At 34.3% G+C, this 18,452-nt stretch overlaps 1 protein-coding gene across 4 annotated transcripts in view; it reads left to right on the forward strand.

The window, feature by feature from the left end:
• The window catches only part of LOC111147104 (solute carrier family 4 member 10), a 292,076-nt gene that overhangs the window by 239,455 nt on the left and 34,169 nt on the right, over positions 1-18,452 (forward strand). For all 4 annotated transcript variants that reach the window (XM_022503092.1, XM_022503036.1, XM_022503157.1 and 1 more), the window contains 3 exons: positions 10,809-10,914; positions 16,352-16,513; positions 18,249-18,362. In XM_022503092.1, coding sequence (XP_022358800.1) covers positions 10,809-10,914; positions 16,352-16,513; positions 18,249-18,362 — 382 coding nt within the window. The remainder of the gene's footprint in view (positions 1-10,808; positions 10,915-16,351; positions 16,514-18,248; positions 18,363-18,452) is intronic.

Raw genomic sequence — 18,452 nt, forward strand, 5'->3', positions numbered from 1 at the left:
ATTTGTCCCCGGATGTCTTAGAATTTGTTCTTGGGGTTAAGAAATGATGTCTTATAGTAACACGCAGCTCTTATATGCATGATAACATAGATATCTGCAGTGGCTCCAGAACTGTAGGATCACCTGATCTGCCCTTACACATCCCTTTGGTGGGTGCTAAATGCAAGGTCTTTCCTACCACAGTTCTCTACTATGTCCGTGGACTCTTCATCAGGACCTATCAGTGAACCAAGTACTTTCCTTTAATGCCATTTTGTGAGAGCATGAGCTACTGTTGTTCTAGATATGCCTAGATCTGATCTTTTCAACTAATGATATAGGCTTTATACGAGGACTGCATAACCAACATTAACAAAAAACCACAGCAATAATGGAATAAGAATTCTTTCAAAAACTCCTTCAAAAGCTTCTTATTGTTCTCATTTTAACATCCAGAGTACCTATGAGGGTCCTCAGAGCTCAGGCTACACAGTCTGGGCCTAACTTATCCCATAGTCTTGCTTCAATCTCTTCCCCCTTCCCCCTTATGCTTCAGTTGCACTAAGCTTTCTATGCTTGTGTCTGCTCCCTGACTCAGGCCTTCCCACCTGCTCTTTGCTCTCTCTGGTCCACCACCCCCACCACTCTGCCCATACCATTTCTTACTTAATTTTGTTCATTTTTTAGTAGATCTCAGCTCAAACATCATTTTCTTAAAGTTTTTTTTAAGCACCCAGATTTAAGGTATGGCTTTTCTTTTATTTACCTTCTTCAGAGGTTAAAATTCTTTATAGTACATTTCACAAATTATTTATTTTTTTAATTGATGTATAGTTGACATACAATGTTACATTGGATTCAGGTAAGCAACATAGTGATTTAACATCTGAATATGTTATGCTATCTCACCACAAGTGTAGCTACCATCCGTCACCATACACCGTTATTATAATACCATTGACTATATTTTCTATGCTGTGCCTTTTATTGCCAGGACTTACTCATTCCATAACTGGAAGCCTGTATCTCCCACTCCCCTTCACCTATTTTGCTCATCCCCCAACCTGTTCTCCTCTGACAACTATCGGTTTGTTGCCTGTATTTATGGATCTGTTTCTGCTTTTTATTTGTTTGCTTATTCGTTTGTTTTCTTTTTTTGATCCCACATATAAGTGAAAATACATGGCATTTGTTTTTCTCCAACTTATTTTATTTAGCTTAGTATTCTCTGTGTGCATCCATGTTGTTGCAAATGGCAAGATCTCATTCTTTTTTATGACTGAGTAATATTCCATTGTATATATGTACCACATCTTCTTTATCCATTCATCTATTGATGGACATTTAGGTTGTTTCCATATATTGTTCACTCTAGAGCTAAATAATGTGCAGTAATTACATATCCTTCTCTATAGCTCCTATGCTATCATGATTCCTATCCCATTAAAAAAACAATGTTCTGAATAGATACTTCCAGAACAGGGGTATAAGCGGCTCTGGTGGCACAACCATACTGGTGAAAAACATTTTAAAAAGCAATATTGGAGGCTCCTGGGTGGCTCGGTTGGTTGGGTGATTGACTGCTGGTTTTGACTCTAGTCATGATGTTATGGTCTTTGGATCGAGCCCCACATGGGGCTCCACACTTAGTGGGACATCTGCTTGGGATTCTTTCTTCCCCTCCCTTTGCCCCTCCCCCCATTCATGCTTGCTCTCTCTCTCTCTCTCTCTTAAATAAGTAAATCTTTTTTTTTTTAAAACAATAATGGAAAATCTGTGGAAATTGTCTTAAGAGCATATAGCAAAGAAACACTGATTAAAGGAAACCTACTAAATCTTGGTAAGAACAGCAAGTCTGCAGCACTTAAGCCACAAACTTCTTCCTCCTTTGTCCATCCCAGCTCAATATGACAGAAGCTTCATTCTAGGCAAATATAGCCAAGAATATGGGGCTTCTTCTCCTCCTAGCCTCCAGGTGAGGGCAATGATATCTTCTCAAGAAGAGTAGGTTGCCAGCATTATCATTATTATTCCATCCCCGCCCCCTGCATGTGTTATGAAAGCTAAGTACTGAGTTGGTACATCCGAGAGTTTGGGACTCTCTTCATTCACCCAGACCCACCCAAAGGGTAGAAGTACCACCTCAGGCATAGACCCTGATTGCTGCCACTGCCCAGTCCCTGCTCCTAAAGCAAGGAAATCTCTCAGGAAAAAAGCATACCATTTTCCCTGCCTCTAGCTCTGGAGCCAAACCTTAGAGATTTTGGCCAGGAGGACCCTAAAATTCTCTCAAAAAGGACTGGTTTTATTTGAAGCACAGCTTAAATGTACTGTCAAAATTAATGGAAGTTTTGGTGGAAAGCAATTAAGAGGTGGTAGGTAGCTGTATATGAGATACAAGCTAAACAATAGGCCACCTTATGTACCAGAGAAAACCAGGGAATTAGACAGCTAAAGGGCCCTTCCAGGGTCAGAAAAATTTCAAACAATGACCTCAACTGCAGAGGAGCTAAAATTTAATTGAATCAGATCATGAGAGCAATGTAAGCCCTCAGGTTATTGTCAAAAACAATAGAGCAATCAGCCAGCAATTAGTGGAGCCCAATAGCTGGGTGTATGTGTTAAGCCTTATGACAACCACAAATAAAATAACCCAGATATATAGTGAAGGATAAAAACCAGCAATGCTGTTAACATCATGGTCAAATGAATTGTTCTTTTTAACATTTCATGAGCTGCTCAGAATCATTCCATATTTTAGTTTCTTCCTCTTAGGAATATACTTTGCTTGTAAAACCTTTTATCTTTCCTGGAATTGTTGACTGCCTTCTTTTTCTCTTCTTCTGTGCTGAAATGTATTCAAGCTTTCCAATAATTCAATAATTCTATCCTGTTGAATCTTATTAAGATTTTAAGTATATAGTACAGCAGGTGTTGCACAGTAGATCTCTAGAAAAAATTTTTTTAAAGATTTTTTTTTTTTTTTTGGTCAGAGAGAGCTGCAGGCAGAACAGGCAGAGTGAGAAGCAGGCTCCCTGCTGAGCAAGGAACCCAGAGTGAGAGTCAATCCCAGGACTCTGGGATCATGACCTGAGCCGAAGGCAGATGCTTAACCAACTGAGCCACCCAGGTGTCCCTAGAAATTTTTTAATAGAGTTTTTATTTATTCATTTGAGGGAGAGGGAGGGAGAGAGCACAAGCAGGGGTAGTGGTAGGCAGAGGGAGAGAGACAAGCAGACTCCCCACTAAGTAGGGAGCCCGACACAGGACTCAATCCCAGGACCCCAGGATTATGACCTGGGCTGAAGGCAAATGCTTAACTGATTGAGTCACCCAGACATCCCTAGAAATTTTTCGTATTGCATAATTAAAACTCTGTATCCATTGAACAACTCCCCATTTTCTCCTCCCCCACCCCTAAAATCCCACTATGCTACTCTCTGTTTCTATAAGTTTCACTACTTTAGATACCTCATAAGAGGAATCATGAGGTATTTGTTCTACTCTGTTTATGTCATTTAGCACAATTTCCTCAGTGTTTATCCATCTGATAGCATATCGACAGGATTTTCTTCTTTTTTCAATGGCTGAATAATATTTTATTGTATGTACATTCCACATTTTCTTTCTTCATCTGTAGATGGACTTTTAAATTGTCTCCACCTCTTGGCTATTGTGAACAATTCTACAATGAACATGGAAATGCAAATATCTCTTCATGATCCTGGCTTTGATTCTTTTGGATAAATACTCAGGGTAGTTCTATTTTTAAATTTTTGAAGAAACTGCATAGTATTTTCTGTAGTAGCTGCACCATTTTACATTCCTCACAACAACATTGGCAGAAGGGTTCCAACTTCTCCATATCCTCACCAACACTTGTTCTTTTCTGATGTTTTGTTTGTTTTATCATGGTCATCCTAAAAGATGTGAGGTGATACCTCATTGTAGTTTTGATTTGCATTTCCCTGATGATTGATGATGTTTAGTATTTTTTTTTTTTTTTTATATAGCTGCTGACTAGGTCTTTTTTGGAAAAAAAAAATGTCTATTCAAGTCCTTTGCCCATTTTTTTTTTTTTAAAGTAGGCTTGAAATGGGGCTTGAACTCACCACACTGATATCAAGACCTGAACTAAGATCAAGAATCAGACACTCAACCAACTAAGCCACCCAGGTGCCCCTGCCCATTTTTTTTTTTTTTAAATCAAGTTACTTGTTTTATTGCTATTGAGTTGTAGGAACTCCTTATATATTTTGGCTATTAACAACTTATCAAATAAATTTGCAGACATTTTCTCCCATTCCCTAGTTTGCCTGTTCATTCTGTTAATTATTTGCTCTGATATGTAGAATCTTTTTGGTTTGATACAGTTTCACTGCCAATTTTTGGTTTTGTTGCCTGTGATTTTTGTTTTATACTCAAGAAATCATTGCTAAGACCAAAGTCATAAAGCTGTTCTCCTGTTTTCTTCTAGGAGTTTTATAATTTTCTGGTCTTACTTTTAAGTCTTTATCCATTTCAAATTGGTTTTTGTATATAGTATAAGATAGAGGTCCAATTTCATTCTTTTGTATGTGGATATCCAGTTTTCCTAGCACAATTTTTAAAGAGACTTTCCTTTTCCCATTTTTAGTCTTGCTATCCTGTTGAAGATCTTTTGACTGCATAAGTGAGGGTCTATTTCTGGGCTTTCTATTCAGTTCTATTGGTCTATACTCTGTCTTTATGCCAGTACCATACTGTTTGATTATTCCAGCTTCATAATATGTTTTGAAATCAGGAAGTATAAATCTTCCAACTTTATTCTTTTCTATCAACATTGTTTTGACTATTTAGAATCCTTTGTGGATTCATATGAATTTTAGGATTATATTTTTCTATTTCTGTAAAAAATGCCATTGGGATTTTGATAGGAATTGCATTACATTTATAGTGCACTTAAGGTAATGTGGGCATGTGAAAAACATTAAGTCTTTCAATCCATGAACATATGTGTAGCTTTTCATTAATGTCCTTAACTTCTTTCAATAGTGCTTTGTAGTTTTAAATGTGCAGGTCTTTCATGTCTTTGGTTGTATTTATTTCAAGTATTTTATCCTTTTGGAGCTATTGTAAATACAATTGTTTTCTTAATTTTCTTTTTGGATTGTTCATTGCTAGTTTGTAGAAACTCAACTGAGTTTTATATGTTGATTTTTTTATCCTACAATATTGTTTAATTCATTTATTCTAACAGTTTTTTATGTATAGAATCTTTAGAGTTTTCTACATATAAGATTATAGTCATATGCAAACAGAAATAATTTTCCCTTTTTTTTTCCAATTTGGATGAGTTTTATTTCTCTTTCTTATCTAACTATTGAAGCTAGGATTTCAATGCTATATTTAATGAAAATGGCAGGAATGGGCATCCTTGTCTTGCTCTTGATCTTAGAGAAAAAGCTTTTGGTTTATCCCTATTGACTAAGATTTTAGCTGTGAGCTTGTCATATATGGCTTTTATTATGTTGAGATAATTTCATTCTATTCTTTGATAAGTTCTTTTATTATGAAAAGGTGTTGAGTTTATCAAATGTTTTTTTATACATCTAATAAGATGATCATATGGTTTTTATCTTTTGTTCTATTAATGTGGTATATCACACTGGTTGATATCTGTATGTTGAACCACCCTTGCATTCCAGGGATAAATTTCACTTGGTCTTGATGTATGAAACTTTTAATGCACTGTTGAAATTGATTTGCTAGTATTTTGGTGGGGATTTCTGTGTAAATATACACCAGAGATATGAGCTTGCAGTTTTCTTTCCTTATAATGTATTTTTTCTGGCATTGGTATCAGGGTAATGCTGGGCTCATAAAATGAATTTGGAAGTGCTTCTTCCTCATTGGCTTTGTGAAAGAGTTTGAAAAGGAATGATATCAATTCTTCTCTAAATGTTTGGTAGAATTCACCTAGTCATGGGTTTTTCCTTTTTTGGAGATTTTTAAATTACTGATTCAATCTCTTTGCTAGTTATAGGTCTGTTCAGAATTTCTATTTCTTTATGTTTCAGTTTTGGTAGATTGCCTTTTCTAGGAATTTGTCCATTTCTTCTAGGTTATCCAATTTGTTGGTGTATAATTGCGCATAGTAATCTCTTAACTTTTAATTTCAGTGGCATCAGTTGCAATGCCTCTTCCTTCATTTCCAATTGTGAGTCTTCACTGTTTTTTTCTTAGTTTAGCTAAAAGTTTGTCAATTTTATTGACCTTCAAAACACAAACTCCATTTCATTGCTCTTTTCTATTGTTTTTCTAGTCCCTTTCATTTACTTCTGCTCTGATTTTTATTATTTCTTCTGCCAACTTCAGGCTTAGATTTTTCTTCTTTCTCTAGTTCTTTGTGGTTTAAAATTAGGTTTTTGATTTGAGACTTTTCCTCATTGTTAATGTAGGCATTTATTGCTATAAACTTCCCTCTTAGTACTGATTTTCTGCACTTGATAAACTTTCTTATGTTGTGTTTTCATTTTCATTTGTCTCAAGATGTTTTCTAATTTGCTTTTGGTATCTTTGACATACTAGTTGTTCAAGGGTGTGTTGTTTCATTTCCATGTATTTGTGAAATTTCCAGTTTTCCTTCTCTTACTTTTCTCTGGTTTCATTACATTATATTTGGAAAATATATTTAGTATGATTTAATTCTTTTTAAATTTGTTAGGACTAGTTTTGTGACCTAACATGATCTGTTCTTGAGAATGTCCTTTATGTGCTTGAGAAAACTGTATTCTGCTACTGTTGGTTGAAATGTTCTGTATATACTGTTACGTTCATTTGGTCTATATTGTTGTTCAAGTCCTCTGTTTCCTTATTTCTCTACTGTCTGGATGCAATCCATTATTTAAAGTGAGGTATGGAGAATTTAAGAAATAAAACAAATGAGGAAAGGGAGAAAAAACGAGAGAGACAAACCAAGAAACAGACTCTAAACAATAGAGAATACACTGATGGGTTATCAGAGGGAAGGTGGGTGGGGGATGGGTGAAATAGGTGATAGGAATTAAAGAGTATACTTACCATGGCGAGCAATGAGTAATGTATAGAATTGTTGAACCACTATATTGTACATCTGAAACTAATATAACACTGTATGTTAACTATACTGGAATTAAAATTAAAATTTTAATTAAAAAAATTAAACATAATTATAAATAAATAAGGTGAAGTATTGAAATCTCCTAATATTATTACTGTTTATCTTTTCCTTTAATTCTGTCAGTATTTCCTTTCTATATTTTAGTGCTCTGCTGTTAGGTCCATATACATTTTTAATTGTTATATATTTTTGGTGGATTGACCCTTTTATCATTATATAATATCCTTCTTTGTCTCTTTTTACAATATTTGACTTAAAGTCTATTTTATCTCTTATAATTATGCCCCACTCCCTGCTGTCTTTAGGTTACCATTTGCATTGAATATCTTTTTTTATTCTTTAACTTTCACTCTATATGTATCCTTAAATGAAAAGTTTCTTCTAGACACATTTACTGGGTCTTGTTCTTTATCTATACAGTCACTCTATGCCTTTTGCCTGGGGAGTTGAATCCATTTGAATCCTTTTTCTGTCTGTCTTTGCTTTTCTGGGGGGTGGGTATTTGTAGTGACATTGATTCCTTCACAATTTTCTTTCATGTTTGTTCTACAGGTATTTTCTTTGTGGTACCATTGGGCTTACATAAAGCATCTTATATTTATAACAATCTATTAACAAACTGATAACAAATTCAGTTGCATATAAATATTTTTTGCTTTTACTTTCTCCCTTTTACACATTTTATATTATTGATGTCACAAATCACATTTTTTATATTGTGTACCAATTAGCATATTTTATAATAATTTTTAATCATTTTATTCCAGAATTTTATACCAGAATTAAAAGTGACTTTTTACACGCTTCAGTTACAGTGTTCTTTTTTGTCTGTATGTTTACCTTTACTAGCAAGCTTTATACTCTCATGTTGCTGTTCAGGGTCTACTTGTTTCAACTTGAAGAATTTCCTTTAGCATTTCTTACAAAGCAGGTCTAGTGGTGATGAACTCCCTCAGTTTTTGTTTTGTTTTGTTTTGTTTGTGTGTGTGTGTGTGTGTGTGTGTGTGTGTGTGTGTTTTGTTGTTGTTGTTCCCCAGATCTGGAAAGGTTTTATTTCTCCTTTATTTTTGAATAACAGTTTTGCCAGACATAGCATTCTTGGTTAGTAGTTATTCCTTTCAGCACTTTTGAGTAGATCATCCTACTCCTTTCTGGCCTACAGAGTCTTCCTGAAAAATCCACTGAAACGCTTATGGAGGTTCTCTTACACATGGTGAATTGCTTTTCTCTTGCTGCTTTCTGAATTTTCTGTCTTTGATTTTTGAGAGTTTACTTATAATGTGTCTCAGTGTGGAGTTCTTTGAATTCACTATGGTTAGAGTTCTATGGGCTTCTTAAATGTGAATGTCAGTTTCCTTCCTCTTTCTTTAAGTGTGCTTTTTTGTTCCTTATTCTCTTTCTTTTTTTTTCCTGGGACTTCCATAATATCTAGATTGGTCTGTTTAATGGTATTTAGTTCATTTCTTAGGCTTTCTTCATTCTTTTTCATTCTTTTTTCTTTTTGTTTTTCTGACTGGAAAATTTCAAATGACTTGTCTCTGAGTCCACCGATTCTTTCTTCTTCTTGAGTGAACCTAATGTTGAACTGCTCTGGAGAATTTTTCCATCTAGTTATTGTATTTTCAGCTCCAAAATTTCTGTTTGGCTCTTTTTAGTATTTTCTATTTCTCTGTTGATATTCTTGTTTTATTTGTGCATTGTCCTTTTAAGCTCTTTGAGTATCTTTATGATGGTTATTTTAATTGACTATCAGGTAATGCATATACCTCCACTTCTTTAAGATGAGTTTTGAGAGATTTATTTTGTTCTTTTGTTTAGGCCATGTTTCCCTGTTTCTTCGTGTGTCTCATTAGTTTGTGGTGGGATTGACACATCTGAAATAACAGCCACATCTCCTAGTCTTTATGAACTGGCTTTGTACAGCAGAAGACCTAAGCCTGACTGGAGATTCTGGAGGACTCTAGCCTTCTTTCTGTTGGAGGAAATATAACTTTTCTGGAGAAGGGATGAATTATATGTAGTAGTAGAAGGAGGATTTCTGGGATCAAGTGTATATAGTTAGACTCTCAATTAGTTTCCACATTTTCAGCTTCATCTCTTACTACACTTCTTTGTTTAGTAGGAGCTCTTCTCTTAGTCCAGACCCTCTTTGGGATTCTACTGGACAGTCCTTTACTGCAGTTGGAAACCAATATTTAGAGTGATTGAATGATCTTCCCATGGCCAGGCAGCCAGGAAAGAACAGAGCTTTATGTGTAGCCAGTTTGGGACTTAAAAACCCATAGTGTTAAATAAATTGCATTAATGTATGTCTATTACTGCATCTCAGGTTCCTCTGTTTTCCTTTTGCTGTAGCTTCTCTCTCTGCTACTGTGGAGGTCACTGTAGCTGCCCATAGTAGCTAATGCTTCCATATCCTATCTCTTAAAACCCTTGTCACCAGCTTTCTTACTTGAACCCTTTACCTTATTAGAGGCCCAGTCCCAAGTGAGCCCAGTTAAAGAATCTTCTAACCTTCCTTAGTAAGAGAAGGAAGGATGCTTGTTTGTATTGCCCAAGTAACATAGAGTTTCTTGCAGTAATAGACCCTCAATATTCTTTGAAGCATGAATGAATGGTGTAAGGAAGAGCTGACCAAATTCCTGAGGTAGTAGACACAAGAGAGACTATTGCTTAAGCAGAGGGATTTATCAAGTAGAAACTGTATGGTATTTTTCTATAGAAATAATGTTAGTAATGGTAGTTAGATCCTACAGTTTGAAGAATACCACCAAAACAGCAGTCCAACTAACTTTTAAGTTATGCATTGTGTATGGGTTAATCTGGGAGCCCAACCATGATTTTTATATAATGCTTCTGTAAGAAAATGCTTTCTGAAGGACAAATAGTTTATGAATGAATTTTTGGAAACTGTAAATTGAGGTTAACATCTGAGAACATTAATCTGTTGGTCATCTTTGCTGATGTCTTCTTCTGACTTATTTATAAAGTTATAAAGAACCATGAGGGCAAAACCTGCTTTCTATTATGTAATAATACCACTCTGCCCAGCTCTTGCGTTTTGTCTCTGCTTTTATGCCCATCCAGCATTCATTATGTTACCTTCTATGTGGTAGGTACTCAAAAAACTTTTATGTGTTGATTTTTTTAATAACACTGTCATTCATCACAAAAAATAGTATATCCTAAGATATCTAGGATTTGCAAAATTATAAATGACCTTTAGAATACAGATTAAGCAACTACAACTTTAGTTGATATGGTTGTATAATATTAATAAAAATAAATAAATTATAATAATAGGTTTGGATGTTTTTCATTTTTTTCCATATAACTTATAATTTAGGTGCAAATTGTCATGGTAAAAGCTAGAAGGCATCCTGGTTTCAAAGGCCCCAAAAGCCCTGGGCTCTAACCCACACTTTTAAGAGTGTCATTGGGACACTCTTATGTCATTGGGACATCTTCTGTCACTGGGACAGAAGAGGAATGACCTCTTTCATTAGAGAAAATACTATAGAGTAGTCTAATGTCCTGAGAATATATCTGTTCTGCTTTCTGGAAATACTGTGTCTTGGAGTTTAGGGCAAAGTTATGATTGGGAAAGAAGAACCCATCACATGTTGATTTTGAGTAAAGTGACAAAAAGATAACTCTGTTCACAGAAGACACTGTTTTGCTTTTTCAGGTGTAACTGTGTAGAACCACATAATCCTAGCAATGATACATTGAAGGAATGGAGAGAGTCCAATATTTCTGCCTCTGACATAATTTGGGAGAACCTAACTGTATCGGTAAGTGAAACATACAGGCTTTTGTTGACATTTTGAATGAACTATTACTAAGGCAATAATATTTTTAATAGCTGTTTATTATAAAAGTAATAGTTTTGTCTTAATTTTAATTTCATTTTTAGGTTTTCATTAGTAAACTGGGGTTTTCTTTCATTATTAAGTTTTACTAGTAGTTAGTAGGCCTGAATTACTCTAATAGCAATCACAATATGACAAGATTAACTGAAGGCACATTAAATAAGTGGTGTTGACCTAAATGAAACCATATGGCAGAACTAAGTCAGTCTTCTGTGTAAAGAACCCAGAACGCTTTTATTTCACTCTGTAATGCTGCTCCAGCTGTTCGGAATATGCTGAGGGGGAGGGGATGTTTGTTAATATTTCAGTGTAAATATTGAAGTCCATGGAAGGAACAAAATTCATTATTAAAAAAATTCTGGTACCTTCCTCAGGAAGAGCATTCTTACTTACATTTTCTTTTTATCTTCCATTCAAAAAAAACGAATGGCAATGATTTTTCACCTATCAGGGTTAAATCCTGTACTTTTTAAAAATTTTGGCTTCCTCTGTCTTGTGATTTCTTTTTTCTCCCTCCTCATAGCTGCATTTCTCAATTCTTCCTAATCTCTTATAGTGTTTGTGCACCTCTTTTTCCATCTCTATTTGCATTCTTCTGTTCAATCTAATTTCATAATTGGAGAAATTGAATGTTCTGATTTTAGTAGTATTAGAATTTGACTCTTCTAGTTATAAACATTACAGTCTGGAGCTCCTGTCACTTTACTTACCTCTATAAGCTCAAATCCTTTTATAACCATCAGCATAACATTAAATGAATTCTAGTTCATTTTGTGAAACCCGTGTTATTTTAGCAAATGAGCCAGTTAATGGAACACAGAAATCTTCTTCTGTTGTACAAATATCACAAAACTCTAAGTATGATTTCTATAAGAGCATTTGACCTATTGCTCATTTTCTCAATTTTCCCCATTAAATATTTTCTTTCAGAATCAAAATCAAATTACTTGCCCTTGGCTTAAAATCCTCTCTTGACCTATATTTTATGAAATTTTTTCTTATCTTAATCATTTTCTCTGGAATAAGTTTTCATTTATTTTTGTTTTCTGTTATAATTAATATTTATTCTTTTCCATCTATTTTACCTGGAAAAATGACATTAACAGACTGTTTCCTTTCAGAGAGCCATTTAAATGGACCAACAAAAGAAATGTTGAGCAATAAAGAATGCTACAGTTACTCAGAATTTAGGCAGGGGATCATGGTTGATCTATTCTTCAGTGTATCTTCCATTTATATTCCCTTTGTGTAAACTGTAAAGATAATATGTCTAAAGAGCCTCTTGCCTGTGCACCACATCTTGGTGTCCTCTTCAATGCAGAAACCCAATAATCCCATCTCTAGATCATTTAACATGACAATTTTTTCTATGTGTTGTATAGTCTCTTAATAATTTACTGTTAAATAATAGTATTCATTCAATGTGGCAAATCCTGAATAATAAACTTCTATGAGACTAATAGCACAATTGATCTGGCTAGTCATGACTTAATTTTAGATGTTAAAAGTTTAGGGTCAAGCAGAGTATAGTAAAAAATATTTTGCAATCAAAGCAAATCTTGCATTTTTTTTTTTTAAGTTCTGCAGTAGGTGTTAACATTCTGGCAGAAATTTTCATATTATTTTTCATAAGCTAAAAGCAGTTTTTGCAATGGATAATTGCTAATCTTGACCAGAAATAGCCTTTATCACCAAAGGGAATGCTACATAATGAAAAAATCTTGTAATTTTTAAGTCGATGAAGACCATTAAATTTATGTCTCAGTTATTATGCTGGGTTTTTTTCCCAGCATAATCACCAGCATTTTATTAATGAAACACTGTGCTAATGGCTATTATAACTTGTTTTATAAAACTGGTGATAGAACATTTACCTTACATATTATTCATTTGAAAAGTTTTCATTGAATTGTTACATATCTCATGAATTATAATTTACATCTTGCTAACTCAACAAAGGTGAAGAATTTTAGCTTTCTTTAATTCTTCCACACTGCTATATGCATAGTAAATATTCAGTAAACATTTAATGATTATTTTGAAAGAGTTTTATATCACAAATTTACTGTTTAATGCTAGTGTTTTCTTTTGGTTCATTTTGTTTTCTGGCTTTATTGAGGTATGTTTGACAAATAAAATTTGTATCTATTTGAGATGTATAACATGATGTTTTGATGTATATATACACTGTGAAATGATTACTGCAAGTTAACTAGTTAACATACCCATCACCTCACATAGTTAACATTTTCCTTTTTTCCCCATTCTTTTTCTTCTCTCTCTCTCTCTCTCTCTCTCTTTTTTTTTTTTTTTTTTTTTTTTTTTGGTGAGAACCATTAAGATCTACTGCCCTAGCAAATTTCAACCATATACCAGAGTATTATTATTCATAGTCATCATGTTATATAATAGCTCTTCAGATTTATTCATTACACATGACTAAAGCTTTGGGCCCTTTGACCAATATTTCTCTATTTTCCCTTCTTCATCCCCACCAGCCCTTGGTAAACACCACTCTGCTCTTTCCTTCTATGAGGTTGACTTTTTAGATTCCACATATAAGTAAAATCATGAAATATTTGTCTTTCCAGGTCTTCCTTTTTTCACTTAGCATAATGTCCTTCAAGTTCATTCATGTTTTTTGCAAATGACAGGATTTTCTTCTTTTTTAAGGGTAACTGATATTCTATTGTATATTTATACCACATTTTCTTAATCCATTCATCCATCTACAGACATATAGGTTATTTTCATATTTTGGCTATTATGAATAATGCTTAACTGAGGTCTTTTATGGCAAGCTAGATTATGTAAGTTTTTTTATATAAATCTAGATTTTTATAAATAAATATATTTAAAAGTATCTCAGAATCAGTCATTACAAGGAACTCCTAGGCAAGGTTTAAAATATTCCCATGCAATTAACTAGCAGTTGTCTCAGAGTTACATAGTTAGCTTGCATATATATAAGGGAGAAGATACTAATGCCAAATTTAATTTCTTATTCTTATTAACAAAATAAATATACTTATCAAACTAAATTTTTATAAACTTATAAAATTGAAACTTAGAATGTGTTTGAAGAATAATTAGTAGAAATGAGTTTGTCAACAATCATTTTTAAAATTTTTGTAAGTGAAACCATATGTCAGATTCAAAAAAGGGAACAGGATTTAGATTTAGTTTTCACTCCTGAATCTCAGGACTGGTGTGTGTGTGTGCGTGTACGTGTGTGTGTGCGTTAGGGATACAAACCAGAAAATAAATGTAGGATTTTGTAGGTCACAGTTTTTCGTTTTAAATAACATACTGCCCCCCCCCACAGGAATAGAAAAACAAAACAAAACACCCTTTTCAAATTTGCTTTGAATTAAAGTAGTAAGGCAATCACTGGCAATTTATTATTGATTATATGACTGTTAAATGATCCTTTAAGCGACATCTATGTTCTTAAGAATTGAGAACAAGACCCAGCCAAGTCCAAGGAATATTTAGAAGACTTTCATATCTGCCCAGAAGACCGAAGACGGACATAAGTCTGCAGATAATGTTTGCCTTGGAGCTTCTAATTCCTCTTTGTGTTTTGCCATTCTGCTTAACCATTACTTTGCTTAATGATTGCTCTACTGGCATCTCTGGACAGGGGCGAGAGAAAAAACTAAAAATGCAAAGATTCACTTTGGATACTTTATTTTTTAAGAGTTTTGAGTGAAGGAAAATCAAGACCATAATTACGGCTGGGAGGGTTTCTTTGATTTCTTTGGTCTTTTAATTAACCAAGTTATTGTGCTCTGTCTTAGCTTAATATGGATAATTGGAACTCAACTTTACCTTGCAAGGAAGATATTTGGGGCTAGATTAGAAAAGGGGACAATTCTTTTAGATAATTATAAGGTAAGCTAACACTATTTTTTCAAGAATCCTAGCCTTAGGGGTAGCTGCCCCAAACAAATTTAACTGGTTGTTGGTTTGTTTTTAGATAAAAATGTGGCTATCTGTGATCTATTCTAAAATCTTTTGAAGGTACAGGAGGATTCTCAATAAATTCACTTTCTATTTATGTCCAGAATATCTCAAGTACTACTAATGAGGTCACCAGATCACTTAAATCATGATTTTCTGTTTTGAAAAAAAAAAAAAAGAAAGAAAAAAAAAAGTAATATTTCAGTAATCTAATCTTTAGTATAAAATAAGAGAAACCAAAGTGAGTTTAAAAGAGAATTTTTTATTTCATTCCAAAATATTAATGTTTAAAATGCTCAGTTTTTCTTGGAGAAAGAAATTTTTTTGCCTTTGCTGCCACCTCATGGCTAAGGTAGTAATTAGAATGATACTTAAGGGGCTTATAAAAATATATACTAGAAAAAAAAAGTAAAAAATGAGAAATCACACTAAATATGAGCTTTGTTTTACTCATATAGTAACTTCCTCTCTTTTGTTCTGTAATCTAAATTTAAGCCGTATCTTTGACTCCCAATTTTATTCTAGTAGGAATATATCATGGTTTTTTTGTTGGCTTTCTCACCTTTCTTAATAGCTTTTGAACTAGATAATCCTATGATATCACTGTTCTTCTTTAATGTGCAATAATATTCCCACCATAGGCACCATGTTTATACCAAAGCTCTGCTGCCCAGCAGCTGTTAGGCTGCAGCAAATTACTTAACTTCCCCATGTCTCAGTTTCCTCAGACATGAAATAGAAATAATGACATCTCCCTATTTCCTAGGGTTGATGTGGAAATTAATTAAGATGATATATTTAAATGTCTTGTTGACCCTAGTAACCACTCACTATCACATATGTCATATTTTCAATAAATCTAGTGTTAGGAACTCAGTGGATATGGGGTTAGATATACATTGATTGGTAGATCAACTAGGTGTTGTTTTTTTTTTTATTTTTTATTTATTTGACAGAGAGACACAGCAAGAGAGGGAACACAAGCAGGGAGAGTGAGAGAGGGAGAAACAGGCTCCCCACCAAACAGGGAGCCTGATGTGGGTCTCCATCCCAGGACCCTGGGATTGTGACCTAAGCCGAAGACAGATACATAACAACTGAGCCACACGGGCGTCCCAGATCAATTAGTTTTATAGATTTAAATTTAACTTGAAAAAAGCAAAAATTCTAAAAGTGTTTATGTTCAGTTTTAACCTAATATAAATCTCCAGTATTGCTCTCTACCTATCCAAATGGAATTCATCAAACTCACTCGGATGTCTAATTAAATCATTAAGAGCCATAGATGAAGAGCTTCAACTTGTCAACTAGAGATGACCTTCAGACATTAGTTTTCCAAAAGAAATGTGTCCTTTTCTTTCTTAACTAGCTCCATTTGTTTTATTTCCTCTGGCAGGAATGCAAATCATTGCACGGAGAATATGTTGGACGAGCTTGTGGCCACGATCACCCATATGTACCAGATGTTCTGTTTTGGTCAGTGATCCTGTTCTTTTCCACAGTTACTCTGTCAGCCACCCTGAAGCAGTTCAAGACTAGCCGCTATTTTCCAACCAAGGTACTTAGACTAGAATTTTCCTGATCCAAACATAAACACACATAAAGCATGTTATAGAGTCCTATGTGTGTTAAGACAAAAGAAACTGCAATTGCTGCCATCAGAAGAGCCACTAAAAGGCTGTGTGTGTGTGTGTGTGTGTGTGAAGGAGCTGCCGGCTTAGGAGTGAGGTGCGGTGGGGAGAGGTGAAGAGAGAGCATTTTGTGATACAGGTGCTAGGACAGCACGTGCCCTCTAGGCTTTTACGCTAACTTCAGATCCCTGCGAAAAACTCCCACTCTCCCACTTACACTTTGGGAAATCAGAAGCACACACTGCATGACTGACTGTCACTTTCTTGCCCAGTGAACAGTGGGAACTATTCCAGCCTGACAGATACCTCATAGGAGCCACTGTTACATTCTCTAATTGGGAAAGCCCCTGCAAGACTCATTGGAACACTATTCTCTTTTTCATTTTTAAAGTGTCAGTCCCTCCCCCTAACCCACCACGTTTGCATCTGCATATTTGGAGAGGAAAGTAAACAGAGAAACAGCTTAGTTCAATATTTAACACTGCAAAGTAACACCTATAATGTCTTACTCAGCCAAAAAAAAAAAAGAAAAGAAACAAGAAAACAAGCTTTTTAGGGATGAGCTAAAGATTATGATCAAAATTCTACTCTAAGAAAATGTTGTAAGAACTGTTTCTTCCAGAGAAAACTTCTGTTTTTGTCACCTCTCCCTTCCCTAAGGTGAAAGATTAGTTCCTTCCCCCGCAAAGCTCAATTTGTTTGATACAATTTTTTTTTTTTTTGGTAAGTTGAAACAATAATCTCCTGCATTTTGTGTGGGTGTATGTGTCATAAAGTCATCCTAATAGAAGCCATACTTTGTTGATGATCGTAATAAGGATTTTTTTCTTGAAGTTGGCTTTATAAATGGAAAATGGCTTTAAAAACTGGCATACACTTTTTAAAATTTTTTAAATTTTTATTAACGTATAATGTATTATTAGCACTAGGAGTACAGGTCTATGAATCGTCAGGCTTACACACTTCACAGCACTCACCATAGCACATACCCTCCCCAATGTGGCACACACTTATCTTGATGAGCACTGAGTAATACACGGAATTGCTGAATCACTATATTGTATGCCTGAAACTAATATAACACTATATGTTAACTACACTGGAATTAAAATTTGTAAAAAAAGGAAAAAATACCTGGCTTACACAGAATAACTTTTAAATTGTCCCACTCTGTTGTACACAGTCTCTGCTGCCATACTCAACTTCCCAGATAAACTAGCCGAAATATTATGCTTCTTCACTATAAATAGATACTTTTATTGTGCTTTAGGTTTATCATATTAAAATGTTACCTGCGGAAGAAAGAATCCTAAAATTCAGGCAGATTCTGGCCATGCGATCTTATTCTGTGTTGTAAACACTCACACACTTGAGCTCGTAGTAAACTTACATTTTAAATACTGAAAATAGCTCAGTCACCATTGTAGCTATTATATACTGCCTCATTCCAGAAAGGTTAAGTGCATATCCATCTTAGTAACAGAATACATAAATATATATTCAGGGTCTGACAGAGCTAATGGTAATATTATAGTAAGTATAAAATATAATATTAAGATATTATGTCATAAAGTGACTATAAATTGTGATTCTGGATTATGCTTTTAAGTATTTCTTACTATTTATAGTTCTTTAAGTGACAAGTGTTTTCATTATTTTTAGGTTCGATCCATAGTGAGTGACTTTGCTGTCTTTCTTACAATTCTGTGTATGGTTTTAATTGATTATGCCATTGGGATCCCGTCTCCAAAACTACAAGTACCAAGTGTTTTCAAGGTGAAGTTATAGCATGTATAATCTATTTCACCATCTCTAGGTCTAATCTTCATTTAGATGATGGCTATAATCCTAGTACTTGAGGTTTTC

The sequence above is a fragment of the Enhydra lutris genome, unplaced genomic scaffold, assembly GCF_002288905.1.
Source record: "Enhydra lutris kenyoni isolate GAN:26980312 unplaced genomic scaffold, ASM228890v2 scaffoldscaffold1, whole genome shotgun sequence".
In the NCBI taxonomy this organism is placed as follows: Eukaryota; Metazoa; Chordata; class Mammalia; order Carnivora; family Mustelidae; genus Enhydra; species Enhydra lutris.